At 35.5% G+C, this 23,759-nt stretch overlaps 1 protein-coding gene and 1 long non-coding RNA gene across 3 annotated transcripts; one reads left to right on the plus strand and one right to left on the minus strand.

The window, feature by feature from the left end:
* The first annotated feature begins 1,058 nt into the window (after positions 1 to 1,058).
* LOC149564526 (uncharacterized) lies at positions 1,059 to 18,713 on the plus strand. Of its 2 annotated transcripts, XR_016361847.1 has the most exons (3): positions 1,059 to 1,190; positions 1,396 to 1,672; positions 18,449 to 18,713. It is a non-coding gene; the product is annotated as an uncharacterized LOC149564526 (long non-coding RNA). The 2 variants fall into 2 exon arrangements; XR_016361846.1 differs by lacking the exon at positions 1,059 to 1,190 and having other exon boundaries at positions 1,217 to 1,672.
* On the minus strand, positions 2,950 to 22,918 carry LOC149564527 (flavin-containing monooxygenase FMO GS-OX-like 9). The gene is made up of 7 exons (XM_089818080.1): positions 21,593 to 22,918; positions 19,015 to 19,085; positions 6,244 to 6,402; positions 5,564 to 5,646; positions 5,144 to 5,279; positions 4,776 to 4,949; positions 2,950 to 3,219 (listed from the first exon to the last, which is right to left on the minus strand). The coding sequence occupies exons 1-7, from the start codon at positions 22,218 to 22,220 to the stop codon at positions 3,049 to 3,051; spliced, it is 1,422 nt and encodes a 473-aa protein (XP_089674206.1). The 5' UTR covers positions 22,221 to 22,918; the 3' UTR covers positions 2,950 to 3,048.
* Between the last annotated feature and the right edge of the window lie 841 nt (positions 22,919 to 23,759).

Here is a 23,759-nt window from a genome sequence, read left to right on the forward strand (position 1 = left end):
TTCCTGATCCACAGTGTCCATTTTGCAGACAACCTAAGTCTTTCTTACACATCTTTTGGTTTTGTTGCAGAGCTCAACAATATTGGCTCTGGATACATGACTTTTTCAGGCCCTTTAGGCCAGAGCTATTTTCTTGGCACATGACCTTGCTTGGGGATTCCACTAGGATACCTTTCAAATTCTCTTAGATTTGGCATGCTTTCAAATTGGAGACTATGTTTTCTTTATGGAAAGATAGAAATGCGATGTTTTTTTACTCATACTTTTTTTGATATTAATGTGTCTATGTATACTAAAGCTTGCATTTGCAATAATGTACTACTACGAATTCAAGTATACACCAACAAGGTGGCCCACCTATAGGAGTTGCTCAATCATTGGGGCAATGTTTTGTGTACGATTCCTTGGGTGTCGTCAGATTCCACTTTGGTGGACTAGACTCCACCCTTGGTCATTGCCACAGGTGTGGCTCCTCAGCCTGTTGCTCGCAGACACCTCGGTCCTATGCCCCACATTGCTCTCCTAGTGGCTGGGATGTTCAACACTGCCACTTTGCCTCTCTGCGACGTGGCTTTGAGTAGTCCTCGATTGCTCCTCCTGCTTCTGTTGGCTGGCCGATTCCTCCTGCCTCTGACCTCAAGTGGTCATTCCTCTGCTTGGACCTGGCCATTTTGCCTCCCCGAGTGGAGGGAGAAGAAGAGGAACAAGCTTCTATTGTTGCTGACGACGAGTGGGCTCCTCCTGAACCTTCTTCCAACCCTGCAAACAACTGGGGTTTTCATGATAGACAAAATCCTCCACCCTCGGCTGGCGCTGCTTTGGCTACCTGAGGGCAATTCTTATAAATTTTTTCAGTGAATAATTGTTAAGTGTTTCTGACTATGCGCTGCGTGAACTTTCACGGGGTCCCTGACTCCTGTTTTGTGAATATGTAACTTTAATATTTTATTAATAAAAAAGAACTATATATACAAAATTTTGCCTTAATTTTCCCTCCGACTCAATAAATTGGAATTTGGACTTTAATTATTTGATTCTCCTTGTTAACTTGGAGAGTACTTCCTGGGATTGTTGAGTATGAAAAATCCTCTTCAGTAACCACTCTCGTGGGTTGTTCATTGCAGTTTGAGTTTTTAATGATTGCTTGAGTTTGTTGATAAAGGTTCGAAGAAAATGTGAATATTTATAAGGTATTATGATTTGGGTTTCTTTGTTTTTTTTTCTTGTTTCTTGTTTTTGCTGTGGTTTATTTAATTTTTGAGCGCTGCTCAAATTTCAAGGATTTTTGGAAATATTTAGCACTGTTGGCTGTGCCATTCTATCTACCCTAAGATTCACATTTTGGCTCGTATCTCCGAAAATAAGACAAATATTTTTCTATTTGTTTTCTCGAAGGTTTACTTATGGCTAGACGATGAAGGTGCATATATAACATGTCGATTTTGATTTGGCATTTATATTTTTAGCCCAAATTCTTCCAGGCAGTGCCCAGCTTAGGCAGTGGCACGTGGGAATTTGTGAGACTGTCTGCAAAATCATCTTTTGGAGGTATCCAAGGGTTCCTAGCTGATCTGAACGAGTTTGGATTGTAAAATAAGTGAGTGGAATTTCTTATTTCAATCGCGCTTGGTGTATGAGGATTGTGGAATTGCTGCAGCAGAGTTTTCTGAAGGTATTTCTGAACTCAGGGAGACATTAAATTCTTCTAGTGTTTGTGCTGTTCACACATCTCAGTCAAATATGCATTCTACAGGTCTTCAATATGTGTAGTCAATCTATCTTTTGATGTTAGGTAACATGAATTTGATGAAACCATATGTTTATTGGCGATTCTATGCACTTGCTCTTTTACTATGCTATATTTTGAATGCTTTCAAATGTCATCGCAATGAGAACGCGAATGAGAACTGAAAACAATGAAGATAATCAGAAAATAGTGCGTTTCCTTTCCTTATGATCTTTCAAATCGGAAAACAACTTTCACAAAAGAAATCAGGGGTATGCATAACAGATTCACAAATCCAGGAGACATACTGGATTGGATTCGACTGCAGGTGGAAGCACACTAATAACTTATTTTAACAAATATACAAGAGACTGCAAATAGGACGGAATTTATTGATGAGGATAATGTTGGTCATATTTATAATCTCATACTAACATTAAGCACGAGAGAGAGCCCCAAACCCCCGCTCCCACGCCGCCCAAAATTCTCATGGACCCCTGCCTAAGGGCCACTGGCCAATCCTTTACGTGTCGAGACTTAATCATCAACACACAATAGATAACATAAAATTAAGAAATAAAGAAATTTACAATGGCGAATTCTTGAAAATGTGAAGATCTATTGTCATATCCAACTGTTTATTCCCATTACAACATAAGGATGCTTTTATATTCTAACTTGTTTTAAAGGGCATTATCACGAACATGTCTTTACCCAATATTAAAACATGTCCATCATTCGTAATAGTGTTTGACGAGTTAATTAAAACCTTCGGAAGACTTTTAAAATTTAAATAGAAGGTAACATGGAAAATGCTTGTTGCTAACTAGAAGGGTTGCAATATTGTCTTATTGGACATACAGATTCTTCAAAATATATTATGATACAAATACTCGTAGTAACAAATTTCAATAGTTTCATCACAGGAGAGAGTAGTGTTAACCTTATAAATTGTATCATCCTTCATAGGAGGGACCATTCTATTAGGTTTTTGAATTTTTCAGTAATTTGCAACTTAAAAATAAAATTTTTCAAAGTTAGTTCGTGTTTAGGGCTTGAACTAATATAACGAAGGCTTAAGAACCACAAATCTAATTCCTCTTAATTAGATTATACTCTTTAATTATAAAAGACATCTAATTGCTCCATTGTTATTTTAAAGTTTAAACAACAAGAAAATTAACCTCCAATTTGCGTGCCCAGTATACTTCTTAGAGCTCAAAGACGGACAATATTTGTATTTTCATTCAAATTTATTATAATCTCATCCTATACATCATCATCACTGAAATCTTAGGAAACCCTCATTTTTACAAAACAAATCAACTTTTACATTGGGTTGAAAGAGCTAAATCAAGCAAATCTTGGTCATCCCAAGAATCTCGAAATGTCTCTAGGTTAGACTCAGCATTAGCCAGAGTTGCCAAGCAAATTTGTTTCTTCCATTCCTCTAGGCGAGGATAGCAACATTGATCTGCCAACCAATCGCAATACTGCACAAAGAGTTCAAGAATTATAACAGAGGTTAACATAAACCTTTTTTGAAGCCAATGCTTGGGATTACATGCCAAATAGAAAAGAAAATATTAAAGAAGGTCTTTTTACGGTTAGCAATTTAGCTACTAGTCTGAAAGTCATGCTACGTTAGATCATGTGTAGCATTTTTATTTCTATCTACAAGGTGTTTTTTTTTGTTTCATGACTCATCATTGATATTGTAGCTTACCTTGATGTGATGTGAACTTCAACACAAGTCACATTTAGTGCAAACAGTGCATCAATTGGCAAATATAATAGCCAAGTAAGAAGATTCTTTCTTGGGTATGAAGACTTTTCAAAATCAAAATTTAAAGAAGAAAATAGAAGGTGAAGACGAGGAAATTGACATGTTAAGGATTATCATGCTAACTGAGAAGCAGAATTGCAAGATGTTGATAGAGCTGACAGAAAATCATAAGAATGCCATGTATAATCAATACCAAAATATACATGGTGCTGCAATCAACAAAGTTATTGATTGTTCCATGTCTAACATCAACACATGGCTTCAAGGAAGCACTAAAGAAAACTTTATAAGACTCTCATGCATCATGAATAACATAAATTTGATGAATTTCAAAATGGCAATTTTCAGAAAGTGGCTGACATGAAGAAGTTGGAAGTAAATGGTAATCTGAGGAAGTCATTGCCAATTAGCAGGTGCCATCAATCAATGGTCACAAGCTACCTTTAGGAGGATCTTCTAGTAATTTCTATGATTTCAACAAGATTCAGCTTTGTGACTAAAGAGAAATACTGATGTTATGCAATTTATATGATCTGGGATTTTGGCCAGAAATCAACATAAATTTTGGAGAGGTTGGTGATTTAGATGTAAGACTTGGAAGCAGAGATATTCTTTGAGATGTCAGATAGAGCTTATAATTCTTGTTCTTAATCCTGCTTATTGATGGTTAAGTAGTTGTTTCAATTATATATTTTTTTTCTTCTTCACTAAGACAGGAAACTCAATATATTCTATGATGGTTAGATGTAGAAGAAGGATGGTAGAAAGACAAGAGGCACTTTTATATTATAGAGTAAACGTATTCATTATACTTAAAAAGTTATTACTTGTGATGTGGGATGTGGGCAGTTGTATGTCAAAGTGTCTTCCATTGTGAATTATCACATTTTAAAATTATGCAAAGGCCATGTATAGATACTCATGATAGAATTGACTAGGATTACATTCAATTGAGTGAATATATCACCTCTTGCTTTCTATTTTATCAAGTAACTATGTTTGGTGCAAAATGCCATTATCATCATGTGAAAATGCATTGACTGTATTGCAAAGCCAAATTTAGTCACATAACATGTTGCTCAACACAATATTGGAAGTCAACATCTTCAAATTTTCGACTCATTTCCATAAAATATTCCTCTATACTTTATGGTGAAAACTAAACTAGATTAGTTTTTGATGAGACATTAATGCACGAAAAAATCAATGCACTTTGGAAAAATTGTGAATAATTAAAAAAAAAATCAAGGTTTGGAGAGTGACCTCAAAGTCAGAAATATCATGAGTATAATGTTTGGGCATGCCAGCAATGTCCTTAAGCTCATAGTAGTCCTCCACAGATTTATTCATGTCCTTTATTGATGGAAGAACTTCCTTGCCTGACAATATTTGTGCTATCCACTTTGATTGTGACTCAAAGAATGGAAAAGCTATGATCTGTAATGAGCCAGAAAATATGGTTATGAAATTTAAGAAGCACATATGCAGAAGAATTCAAGATCACTGTATGGAGATAAATACACACTCGGTTTCTTATGAGGGAGAAGAATGGAATCAATCTGGCATTCCCCATAACTGAACCTATTGTAAGGATCATACAATGAACATTCAAATATTTCAGTCTTACAAACCTTGCGTGGAATTCCAACAAATGAAAGAGATGGAGCTAACAAAGGTGGAAAAATATGTTCATATAATGGTCCTACACGATCATCATCCACTGTAACAATGCCCTTTGTATCAAGAAATGGGAAAGAATAAGAATACCTGTAAAAAAGAGATACTGTGAGCACAACTGTGGGTGTAGCTGTAAGTACTCTAAAGAATACAATTAATTGCAGACACAACAGACAGAGGACATAATGTACTGCCCAAACCATTTGTGTTAAGTGCTAACAATAAGACAGTGCATGACGAAAACTGTTCTCATTGCTTGCAGACACAACAGACAGGACATAGTGTACTGCCCAAACCATTTGTGCTAACAATAAGATAGTGCATGATGAAAAGTGCTCTGGAAGGAACATAGCAACTGGACCAGCCTGTCTTACCCGGTACAATGTATAATAGAGTCTGCAATAATAAAGGAACCATCCTGAAAAGCCACAAGTCCATTGTCATGAAGAGATTTCACCTGGATTGTGAGCAAGCACACATCAGTAGGCTGTTTGGCATCAAGTATATTGATTGTACATTAAAATTTTCCATGGTGTTTGAGAGTTATGGTAGAAAAAGGATTTGTATTTACATGTTGGTAACTTGTGATATTGCTATCAAGATTCAATTGTGTAATATTTGAAGTTAAACTCATTGACCCATGCTTCATGAGTAGTGGTTCACACGAACCCATCTCTCATGAGAATGAATGAAACACTTAGCACTCGCTAGATCCAATGAGTGCTAAGTGTTCCATTCATTATCATGAAAGATGGGTTCATGTGAACCATGACTATAGATCCAATGTGTGCAAGTGTTCCATTCATTCTCATGAGAGATGGGTTCGTGTGAGCCACTACTCATGAAACACAGGTCAATGAGTTTGACTCAAAAAACTACACAATTGAATCCTGAGAGCAATATCACAATTTGACTTACTTTGGAAAATATCACCTACTTATCAATGTTGGTAACTCTCAAAAATGAATTTGTTTATTAATTTTTTGTTTCATTCCACCACATTTAGTACATCCATTTCTATCTGAATGAGTTGGAAAAGTTAAGAATATTGTACCACAGGTTTTAGATAAAAATTTGGATGATTAGCCTGGATTTTTCGTATTCCCTCTGTGACATCCAACGACTTTGAAGACAAGTGCACTTCTTTGGCCACAACAAGCAACTCCAATGAGATATCTTGACCACTTTGTGAATTTCCTATAATCACTACAACCTGCATTCATGCCATCAAGAATATATCTCAAACATTTGCATTCAAGTAAATTATTGCTCCGCCTCTTCAATTGAATAGTAAAAGAATAATTTTATATTGTGATATTCACGTGCATATATTGGAGGAGGATATCTCTAAACACCAAAAAGAATATCCATGATGGCCATCAATGAGAAAATGTTTTTGGAAACATGAAAATATTATAGGAAACAGCTTATGTGAAAGAATTGTTTTTTAGCTAGAAATGTTATGAATGTAAATAACATAGAAGGAACATTTGCTAAGTAAAATCAAATCCAAAATTATAATGCATACTATCAATATTATGGCTTTATTGATAAGGCTATCCATTCCAAAGAGAACAAATGAATTCCAAAATAGCCTTGCTGAATTATTTCTACATGCTAGAGAACAAATTGAACTAAATGGATTATTTCTACATGCTAGAGAACAAATTGAACTAAATGACATAAACTTATCTTTCAATCTCAAATTCAGAAAGAGAAAAGAAAGGCTTGTTACTACTAGAGAATGGGACAGCAGTGAGACAAAAAACTAGCCAAACACTGTGTGTTGCAGATGGAAAGGGAATATTGTATTGCAACATCACATGTCAAAAATTGCATTTCCTATATTCATAAATGAAGAGCCCATTGCTACCAAAAATGTAACGATGTCTTTCTGTTGTTAGGGAGTAGTTTCTTCCTGATAAGTAAAGATTTTTTTTTCGGTTGTAAAATGCTATAGCCTTAATGCACACCAAGATTAGATAACAAGATATCAACTTGTAGTATAGCTGCTGTAATGTTAAGTATGCTTAAGCATATGCAAAGCATTTAGAAACATTTCTTTTGGAAAACAACTATATAAATGTTTTCGAGTCAACTTTTTGAATCATTCTTTGTGATTCATCATCAGAGCTTTCCCACCCTTCATCATGTTTTCAAACTCAATGGTTATTATAACAAGCAAATCCTTAGAGGCTAGAGCCTTTAAATGTGCTAAAATGGTACTAATCCTATTACTAAATTGCATGGTACCTCCAAAATCATGACCATCCCCTTATTGTAGGCCTCTCCAATAAGATCTCCAAGTTTCTTTGGTAAAACAGAATCACTTGCGCTTTTAAACCCATCTCAATTGCTGATAGACTAATCCCCTCTGTTAAAGATCAACTACCTCCTTTTCTCCACTCAGGCGTCTACAAGATTGAGTGCTTGATTGAAACCCTTTATATCAGAGAAACCAGGCAATTCAGTAGCATTACAATAAAAGAGTATAGTGTGTATATCAGGATGTATCCCATCTCCAAGACTGCCCTAGCCAAGGTTGCATGGGTACTTGCACCCCAAGTCACAAGATACACCGAATTTCATCCATGAAGTTTGAATTTCAGCGAATTTTTACTCTTTCCAAAATTTATCCGAATTTTATGATATTTGATATAATATTGTTATTTATAATAATATTATTTTATTTTAAAATAATATTGAGTTATTTAGTTTAATTATTTACCAATGTCAAACTATTTTGATATTTTTGTGGATATATTACTTATATTTAAAAATAAATAAATTTATATAAGTTAAATTTAATGTCAATTTTCCCCCAAATTTTACCCTTGCTGAATTTCATCCGAATTTTATGATTGATGAACTCGTATTTGAATTCAAACTTTGTGACTTAGCTTGTACCCACACCCCTAGTACTTGTACCCATATACCGAAGTACTGGGTACATGTATCACAAGTACCGGGTAGTTAGTGGAGAGCCTCATATCTAAGAACCTTGATTAAGATTTCTGATTTTTTGGGTTTTTTTTTGTTTGTGTATCAGCTTGTTGTTTATCAAGCTTAATTCAATACCTAATCAGTTTGAAACATTGATACAATATTGATCAACAATTAACTTTATTACTGTTCAAGTAAGAAGTTTATCATTTGCAATATGTCATTGTCATACGATTTATGATCTTCTTGTTCATGTTTAAAGTCCGCCTTCTCTATGCATCTAAACATCTTTCATAGATTATTATTACAAAGTCAAACATATAGCAAATCTGAAACTGAAAACAATACATTACATTCGTAAACTATCACTGTTCTTCTTTTGAAAAACCATTGTTATGACTCATAATTTCAGATTTTCTATACATTTAAAAGTATAATTAAAAATAAAGTTTGACATATCCAAGTACCCCTGTGTAATGATCCCATCTTTTAGCTGTCACGTTCCCCAAAGTCTAAGTGGAGGATAAGAAAATTAAAGTCTAATTAAAATTAAAAGGTGACTTTGTATTAATAGTTTTTAGGGTATGTATTAATTATTGGAAGGACGGAAGCCTCTCGTGATTTAATTAATTATTGCCAGAGAGGAATTTCTAGGGTATGCATTAATTATTGGAAGGAGGAAGCTTGTAGCTCTTGCAATTAATTAATGTTTTGGTTCCTTCCAGAAGGGTGAAGAAAAGGATAAATAGGGCTGAAAGTCTCATTGCTGAGCATCGGATTATTGTATCGGATGATTATGATTTGCATTTGATAAGAGCTTGGATGTGTGAATAACACTCCTTTTTTGGCAGTAGAGAACGTTCATTCTCTGTTGTAACATTCTAGACGTCATTCCCTTAGGGTTTGGCCTTTGGAATACATCTCTTTGTACTTGATTGCAGCATTTTTAGAATTAATATAATTTCAGCAATTGATTCAACTTTTGGGCATTCCTGGGTGTCCATTACAGTGGTATCAGAGCTATAAGTCCTGCCATCCTGTGGAGATCATATAGATAGCTGGATAAAGGGAAAAGTGTTTGAAAAAATGTATATTAGTCCAGATCAAGAGGTGATGTTTAGACAGTTATTGGGTACATTAGAGAAGGGGCAACGTATGCAACAGGAGCAGAATAGGATGCAACAGGAGTAGAATAGGCAAATGGATATGATGTTGCAGCTTATGGCTAGACAGATGGGCATCAACATTGACGATTTGTATGTTGCTCCAGAGCAGAAGGTAGTTGATTCCTCAAGTGGGATTGAGACACGTATAGAGCCAGCTAGTTATGATGTTGGTGATATGAGTGTTTCGGTGGAATCAGTAGAAACATGTGTGCAAAGTCAGGAGACCACATATGAAGCTTTGTCGGGATATGGTGCTGCAGTAATAGCGGGATTAGGAGAACATGATGATACTATCATATCAGCAACCACTTACGTGTCAGTTGAACCATCCAATGAGGAGTTTAATGGTATAAATGCAGTGGTTGATGTATTTTCTAATGAAGCCACACATGTTGATGATTATGAGTTTTCATCAACTACAAATTCGGTTCAATTTTCTGTTGCAGCAGTTAATGTTGTTCATATAGATAGCTGGATAAAGGGAAAAGTGTTTGAAAAAATGTATATTAGTCCAGATCAAGAGGTGATGTTTAGACAGTTATTGGGTACATTAGAGAAGGGGCAACATATGCAACAGGAGCAGAATAGGATGCAACAGGAGTAGAATAGGCAAATGGATATGATGTTGTAGCTTATGGCTAGACAGATGGGCATCAACATTGACGATTTGTATGTTGCTCCAGAGCAGAAGGTAGTTGATTCCTCAAGTGGGATTGAGACACGTATAGAGCCAGCTAGTTATGATGTTGGTGATATGAGTGTTTCGGCGGAATCAGTAGAAACATGTGTGCAAAGTCAGGAGACCACATATGAAGCTTTGTCGGGATATGGTGCTGCAATAATAGCGGGATTAGGAGAACATGAGGATACTATCATATCAGCAACCACTTATGTGTCAGTTGAACCATCCAATGAGGAGTTTAATTGTATAAATGCAGTGGTTGATGTATTTTCTAATGAAGCCACACATGTTGATGATTATGAGTTTTCATCAACTACAAATTCGGTTCAATTTTCTGTTGCAGCAGTTAATGTTGTTCCTATGTCCATATATTTTGATGCGACAACACCTATTGTTGATACAATTAGCATGAGTACATATGGTTCACCTGTAGCTACATCTTTTTCAATGCATGATGGTGATAATATGCATTCTAGTCCAATATATATTATGTGGATGGATACAGGGAAGAAAACATTTCATAGATCTTCTATGGAGTTTCCTTATGGTGACATTTTGACTTCATCAGCACAAGTTTTGAATGCTAGGCTACAAGGGTTGGTCCTGATGATGCGGGTTTGCAGTTGGTTTAACTTCCATATGGATATCACACATTACTTCAATTGGGATCCAGGTGGAGGTTGGAGTTCATTATGTTACTTAATTGATTGAGGACAAGCAATTTCAAGGAGGGCGGATTTGTAATGATCCCATCTTTTAGCTGTCACGTTCCCCAAAGTTTAAGTGGAGGATAAGAAAATTAAAGTCTAATTAAAATTAAAAGGTGACTTTGTATTAATAGTTTCTAGGGTATGTATTAATTATTGGAAGGACGGAAGCCTCTTGTGATTTAATTAATTATTGCCAGGGAGGAATTTCTAGGGTATGCATTAATTATTGGAAGGAGGAAGCTTCTAGCTCTTGTAATTAATTAATGTTTTAGTTCCTTCCAGAAGGATGAAGAAAAGGATAAATAGGGCTGAAAGTCTCATTGCTGAGCATTGGATTATTGTATCGGATGATTATGATTTGCATTTGATAAGAGCTTGGATGTGTGAATAACACTCCTTTTTTGGCAATAGAGGACGTTCATTCTCTATTGTAACATTCTAGACGTCATTCCCTTAGGGTTTGGCCTTTGGAATACATCTCTTTGTACTTGATTGCAGCATTTTTAGAATTAATATAATTTCAGCAATTGATCCAGCTTTTGGGCATTCCTGGGTGTCCATTACACCCTGCCCCCTATTACGAAAAATAGCCTTACTCATAATTACCCCAAGTATCCCTGTCCCCATGCAACCTTTTTAGAATTAATATAATTTGATTGCAACATTTTTAGAATTAATATAATTTCAGCAATTGATTCAGCTTTTGGGCATTCCTAGGTGTCCATTACACCCTGCCCCCTATTACAAAAAATAGCCTTACTCGTAATTACCCCAAGTATCCCTGTCCCCATGCAACCTTGGCCCTAGCTAAACACTCCCACAAATGCAAACACCACATTTGCCTGGAAAACCAAGGTCATTGTCAGAAGATATCTTTTGAAGTGTAAATACTTGGAAGCCATTACTATTTTTTTTGTGTTCAATCTTAATTGAGACGAGCAATGGAGATTAACCTCCCTTGGCAACCCCTCCTGAACTCCCTCTTCTTTGATTTGCTTGCATGACGCCTTTTCATTCTCCTCCTTGCCCTCTTTTTTGTCTCTTTGTCATATCTTTTTTCTCTTATGGTTGCTCTCACCCTCCGGTTTCTTTGCTTCTTATCCTTCCCCCTCCCACTTTCCATGCTTATCCTTTCCCCTCCCTCTTTGCATCCTTATCCTCTCCTTCTTGGTCCTTATTCTCCCTTCTCCATTTCTTCTTTTTTCCATTATCTCTTTCATTTTGTCCCTAGTTTTCCTTTATAATAGATATTTACTTTAGCCAAATTTTAGTTTGAATTGGTTTTTGTTCCTTTTTGTTTGTTTGGAGTTCTCCTTTTTTTCTATTTTGTATACTTTTCTTTTTCTTTTATTTACTTTTAATTGTTTTCAGCCACCACCAAAAATACCTCAGCCATGAATTATTGATGACGATAGTTTCCAATGATGATGAGGCCTTTTTGGCCCAAGCTGGCAAGATCACTAGGTCTTATGCTTCTAGATCCCATAATGCAGCCAAGTCCTTCGAATTCAGGGATCCCAGGATGGAAGAATGAGTTCTAACTCAAGATATCTATGCTGCCTCTGCTCTGGAAGAAGGAAGGGGTACTCAAGTTCCCATCCTTCTTCAAGAAGAACAAGTTTTTAACTTGGGAGGAGGGAATATGAATATAGATCCTGATGACCCTAGCATGAACCTAAGTTCAGAAGATCAAGATAATTTAATCAGATAATTAGAAGAATGGAAGAAGAAAAAGATGGAAGCAAACAAATTGCAGCTTGAAGAGCAACAAAGGAAACAAAAGGATATGTTAGATAAGCTGCAAAAAGAAGAGAAAGAAAGGAAGGAAAGGGAAAAAATGGAGATGTTGCAAGAAGAAGAGAAGAAACGAAAAGAAGAGCTGGAGAAGTCATAGAGGGAGGCAGAGAAGGAAGTTGAGAAAGTAGATGACAGGATGAGACCTCCTATGAGGAGCACACTCCCAAGGTTGAAGGAGAAGGCACAGATCAATTAGGAGCTGGAGTGTTACATCCCAATTTTCAGCCAAATTTAAAATGTTCTTATAGCCATTGAGGTTTACATGAAGTTAGTTGATAGTTAAATTTGTTATAATCCTGCGAAATTGTAATATGGGTAGTCATTATAATTTCATATGAAGATAACATGCTGGTTAATTATTTATCATCAATTCATGGAATTGAAAAGGCAGTTAGCCGTTATGATTATTTATGATTAATAACTTGTTATGGTAATATGATATAACTGCAGAGAATTTCCTTGTAGGGAGCACGTTGAAGGGGTGGAAGCCCTGTCAGAAAAGAATTGGGCACAGGAGCATCACCATCACCACCATGGTTGAGGACCTAATGACTGCATAATAGGATACACACATTAGACATACATGAGCTATTAAATAAACATTTAAAACATCAATTATTCTAATTAAAAATAATACGTACCTCAAAAGGTTTTTGATTGATCTTTCCTCCACATAGATATAGGGATAAAGTGACACTATAATATTATTTTTATAAATAATATGATGCCACCTCATAAGTATATCTACGTGCAAGTAGATAGATATAAATTATATTTATCCTCGATTTAAAAGCTTCAAATCTTTTTCCATATTTATTCATATCTTCTTGCTTAAACCGAAATGAACATTTGGCATATTTTATTGGCAATCAAGAACCAAGTCTCTTCTTGGTAGGTTACGGCTTCTTGGAAGCCAAAGAGACTTCCGAAGCCAAGTGAGTCGGAAGACAATATAACTCATCACCTGACTTCTTTTTTAGCACTCGACTTCTTGTTATTGCACTCGATTTCTTCTCCATACCATCCAACTTCCTCTTTTTGGCACCCGTCTTTTTCCTATATTACGAATACCTCTGCAGATATAGTACGATATCTTCGAATTTTACCATTGTTATTCATTGTATATTTCATTCACCAATTGCCATTGATGATTTACTGAAGACGTGATTGTTAATCACACTGGAGTTTGCATTTCTTCCGTGAAGGGTAGGGGCTGATTAATAGCATCCAGCAAGACACCATTCTAATTCCAGATTTAACCAGGTTATGTGGTGTTTATATTCCAAGCATTGCAATATGTTTTATTATCAGATATTGCTGCATTCCAATTTACTATAACAGTAAGATACAGTGTTGTATCATGATGCAAATTATCTTGCTTAAATATCATCAGTTAGACCTTCTCTAAGATAGAGCTGTTTATGATAAATAAAAGCCAAGTATCCACGACATGCTATCATATTTTATTTATACCATTGAAAGACAGAATTAAATAATATTTATTTGGCAAGTCTTAAAGATTACATTTCTTGGAATCATAGATTTGATGAGCCAGAAACATATAATATTCTTATATCAGCTGAGGATCAACAGAAAGAGCTGGTTCCTCCAAGATTCAATCACTTGGGATTCACTTGGCTGTATAGCCGAGGAAAAGGGTGAAGAGGTGAGAGAGAGGAATCTGCATTAGCATGAAAACAAAATTTAGATGTGACAACAATTATTTATTTTTCTATAAGGAATCATTTGATAGCTCATGCATGTCCAATTCATTCTCTGTTGTCAAGTCGAGTGGTTTGATCATGTACCGGGATGTTCAGTGGCTGACAATGTGTTCTATGTCTATTCCGGATAGGGAGGGCCTTTCCGGTTAGAGAAAGTGTGGGGGATAAGTTTGAGGTCCGTGGTTGGGTGGTTAAGCCCCTGACAATGTTTCCCCTCTCCATGAGGTGTTAGGATGTGCAACAGTTAAAGATAAGTTGAGCATTCAAATCTTTATTGGTAATATGTATTTTTACTTTTATGATATTTATACAAGTAGAAGATATGATGGATTAATTTATTTCATTGACTTCAAGTATTTCCTTTAATGAAAGCAACCCTTCTCGTCAATGTAATTGGTAACCATTTAGATTGGTTGACCTTCCAATTGAATATGGAATATATCTATATGATTGTTATTTCGATCTTTCATTTATAAGAGTAATGATTACGAGCATATCTTCTAATCTTATGTTATTGCCACAGTTAGCATTAGGAAGAAAAGAAATGAAACACAGGTATCTGATGCCCCGAATGATACAACAATATTTGATGTCCAAAATGATACAGTAGTATTTGATCCTCTAAGTGATACAGTGGTATTTGACGCCCTAAATGATATAATGGTATGTGATGCTCTAAATGATCCAATGGTAATTGATGCTCTAATTAATACAGTGGTATGTGATGCCCTAAATAATCCAATGGTAATTGATGCTCTAATTGATACAGTGGTATGTGATGCCCTAAATGATCCATTGGTAATCGATGTCTAATTGATATAAGTGGTATTTAATGGTAATCATCATTTGATCCTAAGTGGTATTTATGGACTAACTCGAGTGTTTGCAGAAGCATCTCTAGATTGATTTTAGTTTCGAATTCCATGGTATGTAGATTTTAATTTCCATAGTAAATTCATTGATGGTGTTTTCAATTGTTAGTTATGAAATTTTGTTTAACTGATTGTAACCGTTAATCTCATTCACTTGAACATAACTGATATAACTGTCTTCCTATGAAAATGAAGTAATAACTGCGTTTCTTTGATATGTTAGTTGTTAGTTAAGACCCAGGAAAAGTGGTTGTTACATGGAGGAACACAGGGAAATGCAATATCAACAGACCTTCTACATAAGGTGGTAATAGTCCTAGTGCTCCACAATGGCTTCAAACCAATTTTGAGAGGAAGAAGACTGTCTTGAAGAAAATAAATTTTAGGATATGATAGCAAAGTTAGAGACCTCTAGGAAATGAAAAAGGCCTAGAACCATATTTGACCTCAAGGAATGTACTAAGAGAAGTGGTTGTAGAAATTGGTGATCCACAGGCAGATAAAGAGATGGAGATGATTATTACTGATAATCAGGTACCAAATAAAGTTGGGGAAATAGACCAAATAGGGAGAGATGTCCACATTGGATGAGGACGTTGAAATAATAAAGCAGAGGATTCAGAAGTAGCATAAATCCAAGCAAGAATTAAAGGCTCATTTGGCCCAATAATAAATATGGGAAATTCATCAAGAGCTGGCTTCTCCTCTCGCTTTTTAGGCTGTAGGTACATTAGAACCTGCAATAATTCCCTAGACTGATATTGATTCTTTATATACTATGAAAAATAATGCAACAACTATTGATTCTTGTATTTCCAAACAAATGGATAATACTAGATTATTTTAATAGTTTGTTCAAGGTATATGAAGAAACAATGGCAGTAGAAGGGGTAATATGTGTTGATACAAACTGATGGGATAGAGCATCCAGCAAGTTTAAAAAACAGATCAATTTGTTGAAAGAGATAGAAGCTTTGGGGGAAGAAGACACAAGTCCTGACATTTTGGGAGATGAAAGATAGGACTTCATACAAGCTACTTGGAAAAATTACATTTCAAGGTGCTTATTAATAGAACAGTACAGGGCTGAAATTATATTGTGTCAATATTCATTACTGAAGGAACTCCGAGCTTATGAATCATTCAGACTCAAATATAGGCATTTCTCTTTCCTGGGCAGGCAGCTTGGAAAGCATTGACACCATGCTCCCCAAGTGGAATAAATTGGTAGAAGATAAATCTAGCCCAAGCTGTAAATTTTCTGAGCAGGTGCTCAATGATTGCATAGACTTGGTTTTAAACAGCCAACATAACTACTAAAGGAATTGAGGACTTAGAAGAAGTGCTAGATAAGTTGAAGAGAGCACTGAAGACAGCACAATCCAGGATAGAATGGGTGGATGAACCTGATGGAGTTTTTGACACATGTCTAGATAACTCTAACGAGTATAAGAAGAATTCTGAGCAGCTATCTCCCCAGTAAATTCTTTATTTTTGCATTAATTCATACTTTCATCCCAGAATCAGGGGAAGGGGATATATCTAGTCAACTCCCAGTTATGACATTGCACTGCACATTGGCCTTTCTAGGAATGCCACCTCTTACACAGTCAACTGTAGTTACTAAAAGAAGTTTCCTCCAATAGTGCAGTTCAGTTGTGTTCTTGTCTGCAAGTACATGTATCAACTTCAGCTTAGTGAAGTTCTCTCTGACAAGATGCAGCATCAACTACTAGTTCTAGCACATAACACCTCATATTTTTCAAGTGCCAAACTACTTCCCTTCTTAATGGGTAGTTAACTCATAGTCTCTTTGGCTGGTAACTTGCCTGTTAACTGGATTGCCTGGAACATAGAAGATTTTGGGCGAGAACTAGTTCCTTGTTTTGTGGAGCTCACCTCCTATAAATGGAAACTGAGGCCATTTTTATGGTCTGTAAATTGATGATTTGAGGTCCTAGCTAGTTATATGATTTAATTTATGTTTTTCAAGCTTTCTTAGTTTTAGAATATCATTTTTGTGAAGATTGTGAACTATGTGCTAGTGCATTTTGGAGAATTAATTCAAGAACAGCTTTTTGATTCATCGTCTCATGGGCTTTCTGTTTGGATGGTATATTTTAAAGTTACATCTTCTCTTAATTCAAGTATGTTCGTTAATGAATCACTCTCTGTATTTCAATGGTGTTTGAGGATTAAAATGGGAAGTGTGAAAAGTTAGTAGTAGTTGTGTGTAATTTTGTCTTCAGTGATGCATTTTGATTGATAATCTAGTGTATTAATGGATAAATCCATTTAATGCCTCCACGTATTCAATTGATAATGTAAGTTAGATTAAAATTTAACACTAACACTCATTTTATTTGTCACCCTGATCTATCTTTTCCTTTTTATTTCAACATGTAGTAGATTTAGGAAAATCTAAACTCTCAGCATGTACCCAGCATGCCTCTTTGTATAACACCCTAATGCACACTTGGCTGTTTCAATAATGTTGTGACCCAACCAAAGAGACCTTGGGAGGTCCGTATTCCCATTCCTTACCTCTTTCTGGAGAAGTTAGGTGGCAACACCTAGCCTGGGTTGAGTGTGTCAAAAGGTCCATCAATAGGAAGGAAATATGGCCAAAGTGCCCTTAATTGACTAAAACTTCTGGCTGCAGATTCTAATGTTCTCAATTTTTCTGTGAGTTATATCAGTACCCCTGTATATCTCGCGGGAGAGGTGTTACAATGGTGGTAATATAAAATAGTATGATGGTGGTAATAAGAAATGTTCTGGTCACTGTAGAAACTGAATCTCTGTTATATGCAAGATTTAGGAAATGGAGATGGGATTGTGTATGTTTTTCATGAGAAACATGGTGCCCTGCTATTTCTATTACCTACTGGTTCATTAAAATTTAAACCATATTGTCAGGATTTCATAAACACTGACAGAACCTTTTGTACCGGCTTTACCTCACAGGGTGAAAGCCCATGTATTGTATCCTTCAGTATAACTGTGTGTAATTGAAGTAAGCAATTTTTAATAATCTGGTTTATATTGAATATGATCAGTTTGTGCTATCATAAGACAACCTAATCTATTTAGTGTGTAATTAATTTTGAAGGTTTTGAATTTGAAGTTAAACTATGTAGTAATATTCCCTGTGTACACCGCGATCAGTCATCTCAAGATTGGGGAAAATCCTTTTTTTGGTCTACTGATGGTATACATTCTCATTTGCTTTCCTTCTTTCACTCTCTATGCAATGAAGATGGCTTTATATGTTATTTTTTCCCCTGCATTTTTGGCTTTCCCAATATTGCCCTCGTTTTTCTCTGACAAATATCTTAAGAAAATCAAAATATTCATTTATGCAGAGGAAACATTAAAGAGACAAATTGAGTCACTAGGCTAATGCCGAGTCATGGTGAGATACATGCTTATGAGGATAACAAGCGACAAAACATAGAAAATCTGTAATGATGAGTTGTTATACAGAGCATGTATGGGCTCTGCAAAATGTTTCCATTTCTTCAATCGATGATTTTACATTTCTAAGTGCAGTTATTTAACCCAAGATGGGCTACTTCATATAGATAATAGATTCTATTTCAAATGTGAATGAGTTATTAGTTTCCTGCATCATGTCTACTTTTTCATTGCTACAATGCCTCTGAATTAAAGAGAATTGGTTTATTTCGTATAACTTGGGCAAAGCCAAGAAAAAATAAGAGAAGAGAAAAATAATTCAAAACATGTCAACAGTTTTTAAGTCTAGGTAGTGAATTGATTTAGCCTGCAGAAAAGAGAATTAATTACTCAACTATAAAATTAAAAACACCTATATGAATTGATATTGAATTGTTCAGCTTGAAGAAGCCTTCACAATTTTAGATTATTGATGTAAACCATGCCTATAACATGTTGAGGAAAGAAACAATACCTCATTGTAGAATGGATCTGGAACACGATAATTATGACTATGTATTTGCTTTCCTGGCCATGTGTGCATTCCTACACATTTGTTTGAACAATGAAATCAGAAGCACAAGAACTTTTTTAAACAAAAAACAAATCCCAGGCAAACTGGTAGTTATTTCTTTAACTTGCTTTAAATAAGTGGGGCACCACAACTCAAATAACATGAACTAAAAACATAATACATAATCACTTCCAAGTAATTGAACAGAATAAAAGAGAAAATTAGAGTTCCATGTCTCGTATTTTCCTTCTATTCCGATGAACTGGAAAACAATTTATCTGTTTTCAAAACATTACTACAAACCCAAATAGTTGATGAGGAATGTACTACACACACCTCTAATATTGCACAGATATTATTAATAACTTATATTTTACCTTGGATAAATCCACATTGGGATAAACTAGACTGAATAACTGTAACAAAAAAGAAGCATCATATTTGATATCCTAAAGAATTGCATTCTAGGAAAGAGTATTCATCTTAAAAGTATGAACAATCCTCAAAGTAAACCATAGGGAGAGTATTAGATAAAAGTTTCTACCCTCCCCATTCAAAATCTAGATCGCAGGGATAGGAACATTTTATGCTACCCTGTATCTCAGGTCTAGGCTCTTATCCTAAGCCTTGTGGTTGTGCCTTTCTACCACACTCCTCTTGTGAATACTGTACTATTTTCTCTTAAAAAGTGCAACACTAAATGGGGTATATTCATTTAAAAAAAAAAATCTAGACTATTGGGACAGATGTTGATTATCATGTTTTTCTCTACATTTATAGGACTATCAACCTTGGCTGTTAGGAGCCTCATTAGGAGAAGCATCATGCTTTCGCCCACCTCTGCTTACCAAGCTTCTTTTCACAAACGTAGTTTTTCTGAGGACATCAAGAGACCAAACAACAGCCTTTTCAAGGTGATTGAAGATGAGGTTGTTCATTCAGCTTCCATTATGATTGGTTGATAGTATTAAAATATTTAGTATTAAGAATTTAAGGATTTCAGTGGACAGAAATATACAGAGGCTTTTGGAAAAGCCTGAGGAAAAGATGTTTTTAACAAAAAATTTGGATTATACTGCTTGATCCATACTTGGATAACAATAATGAGTTGGTCACAGAGAATTAAGATAGTGATATAGAGTAGCGTGGATGGCTCAATTTTGGTATTGGAACTTGAAAGATTTCTTGGAATGATTTTTTAACGAGTAATTTGTTAGTGTGACCCTACCTCGAAGGTTTCCTTTCGAGCAGTTCAATATTTTGATGCATTAGTACCTTTCACACAAGTCTTGCAGCTTGTATTTCTGCATATTTCCGCGAGTGGATGTTGACTCACATCAGTAAATAGGATGATAAAAATTGGGTATTGATCAATATTCACAACCAATATTCAAAATAGTGCAAGTGAAGTATGTTATTGTTGTGATGGCTGCTGAATGAGAAATCCACTGCCATAATGTGGGTATGGTCTTAATGAGATCCAATGGTTCAAACAGATTCATATATAAGAAATCCAATAAGACACAACATAGGTATGGCCTTAACAGATATACAGAGAGTTACAATGTACAACTATATACCATAATTATCCCTAAGAAGTATATGCCATACAAGGTGAGTATGGTTTACGGGGAAGCACAGAAAATGGACTCCATAATGTAAAATAGTGCAGAGGAGAGAGGCTGAAATTAACAACAAATGCGATTATACACATTGGTATATGGCATGTGCAAACAAATAAACATCAAAATATACGAGTGTATGTATGTGTAGCAAGAAAACTGACAATTAATAAGAATAATAAGATACAATGTGAGTATGTCGTGAACAGATTGCCAAGTATAAATATTGTCAACACAGTGCAGAGAAAGGGTGCTAAACAGAATTACAGTGAAAGACAAGTGGTAATCGAATAAAATTTTCTATCATAATATCCAGATAAAAATATCAAAATACAATGACTCGATCTGTGTATGGTCTCAGCCATCCTACCAGATAGGCAGTGTGAGTATAGAATCAATACACCCAATAAGTACGTGGGCTAAGTTCCACCATAGACAGGTTAAATGCTGCGACAATTAATTACATTGAGACAATGTAGGATGGTCTAAACCATGTAACTAGCAATGGATCGACCTATGAATATGATCTTCAGAGATATGGGTAGTTGTAGATGTCGACATACAAAATGTGTACGTGCTACGATTCCAATATTTTGCAGAGCAAGGATATTTAATAAACTGAAATTAGAACAGGATACAACAATAACGTGGCCTACATTCGAGAGGTTTGATTCAATGTGAGCACGGACCAAACAAGTCGACAATGCACATGTATGGTTAAGCGTGGTCTGACATGGTTCAGAGTAAGATGTTTCAGAAATACAATAAAGAACAATGAGCGTATGTCCTAAACAGACAAAATATTAGCATACCAACATTGTGCAGAGGATAGATACGATAAAAAGGGACTACCATATGGGTGTGACGTAAGCCATCCTATGACTCAAACATGCAAAAAAAAAACCAGAAGTAATTACCTGGAATTTGAGCTATGCGGGGCTGAGTGTAATGCCCATTGCACACAACCACACCATCAAAAACCTGCTCAATCATCTCGTCTGATTCAAATTTTTCCCGGCACACCAACTTCCTCTTGGATCGCACCATCCATTTCACATTCTTTCCATTCATCTTCCCTCCTTCAGGCCTCTGCAACCTTCGATCCCCATTCTCATCCTCCTCACACAGCATACCCACATACTCCACCCAAGTATTAAAGCTTATCATGGGCAACAGATTGAAATCCCTTGCAAAATCCTTCAGATACAAGAACAGCTCTCTGTGACCAGGAAATCTCCTCCCATCCCTGTCTTCTTTGACAACAAATGGATAATCAGAAAAGCCCATCGTCTCTCTGGAGGAATTCAAGCGAAGAGAAGCGTATAAACTGCTATGGACCTTTCTTATCGGATTCAATCCAAGCGGGTCATCGTCTTCAACATTGGGATCATACAACCATATGCCACCCACATCATGATTTTGCTCATAGACAGTCACAGAATGCCCCTCTCTGCTCAGCTCCCTTGCCGCTATGAGCCCGGCAGGCCCTGCTCCTATAACGCACAGCTTCCATTTCTTGAACTTGCATGTCTTTTGCGACACCATTTTGACAATTCAATAGATTGAGAAGTTTCTGCATGCATTGAATTGCTTCCATTGTACGCTTATATAACATGCATGTCATTGGAAGATTGTACCGTTAATTCCATAGCTGTGAATCTAGGTTCTTTCCAGACATATCTGTCTTCTTTTACCATGCGTACAATGAGCTGGCTGTGCTTTGATGGCAAGGCCATGTGGGGACATTCTTCTGCTGCGATTGACAGTAATCTGGCCGAATTTTTTAGTTATACAGAGTCAACTTCATTGTAGTCTTAAGAAAAGCTTACACCTGTCTAATAAAGATCGTAAAGAAAGATGGTAAATATGGTTTTGCCCACTTTGTGATCTGTGGCGAAAGTTGAGCAAGATCGTAATTTGTATAGGGTGACAGCAGGTTTACATTTATTATAGCGTTCCTCTTTATTTTATTTTAATTCCAACATAGTTTTGCTTTGTGCAGCGGGAACAAGACTTGATGTTGTGGTAGTGATATATATTCTCTGGAGTCTGAAACAAATGATTGAACATCTTTACAGCAACTGTAACTTTTATTTTAGCAAATTTGGTAATAATAGGGTCTGAAACGTACTCTGCACGTTTTGTAATAGTTTTTGTTATAATCGCTCAAAGCCATTGAGTCATAGCACAGTACTAAGGAGTCGGTTTGTTCATAATTTTATGAGTGGGTCATTATTCCATACGGTCCTGTTGCTTGCAGCCTGGATGAAATATGCCCACTTTTTAATAAATTTAACTTTGAGAAGTGTCCAACCATTTTGAATCGTCATTTTTTGGTTGTTTTAGATTGATTTTCAATTTCCGGCACGTTAAATATAAAGTACGCCACATGATCTGGATGGCTGCATCTAAATCCGTGTTGAAGGTTAAGAATAGGGACGGTGAGTGGGGGGACTGCATTCAATGTTGTTGGATTCAGTCTTATTTGTTTTTCAATTTTTATTGCTGCAAAAATTGCACGTCCTTGGAAAGACAGTTGAACACGTTTAAGTTAAAGAACGGCTAGATGAGTGGGACAATATTCAATCCTGTTGGATTTAGTGTTTGTTTTTAGTCTTTCATTTTTTAAAACATTGGATGTCATTAAAAGGCATTTAATTACTTACTGAAACCTTAAAAGAGATGAGTAGGTAAAATTGGGACAACATTCAATACTGTCCAATTTAGTGTTAATTCGTAGGAAGGTAGGATTGAGACAACGCTAAATTTTGTTGGATTTAGCGGGTTTAAAAAATCAAAGATCCAATATCACAAATGCATTAAAAACATCCAAAATTTAAAGGCGTGTTTTCATACTTGTCTTTTTCAATTGTAAATTGTACTTTTATATTTTTAAATTACTAAAGACAAAGAAGTATAATTAAAGACAAAGAAGTATAATTTAAAGAGGAATATTAAAAAACAAAGTAATTCTATTACTTTATTTATATTTAGATATTACATTTGATTATTTATTGTTTGATAAAACATAATTTTTAGAGTTTTTAAATTATTATATTAAGTTTTGATATGTAAGAGATATTT

The sequence above is a fragment of the Cupressus sempervirens genome, chromosome 3, assembly GCF_028749045.1.
Source record: "Cupressus sempervirens isolate cs-2001-9-10 chromosome 3, ASM2874904v1, whole genome shotgun sequence".
NCBI classification, from domain to species: Eukaryota; Viridiplantae; Streptophyta; class Pinopsida; order Cupressales; family Cupressaceae; genus Cupressus; species Cupressus sempervirens.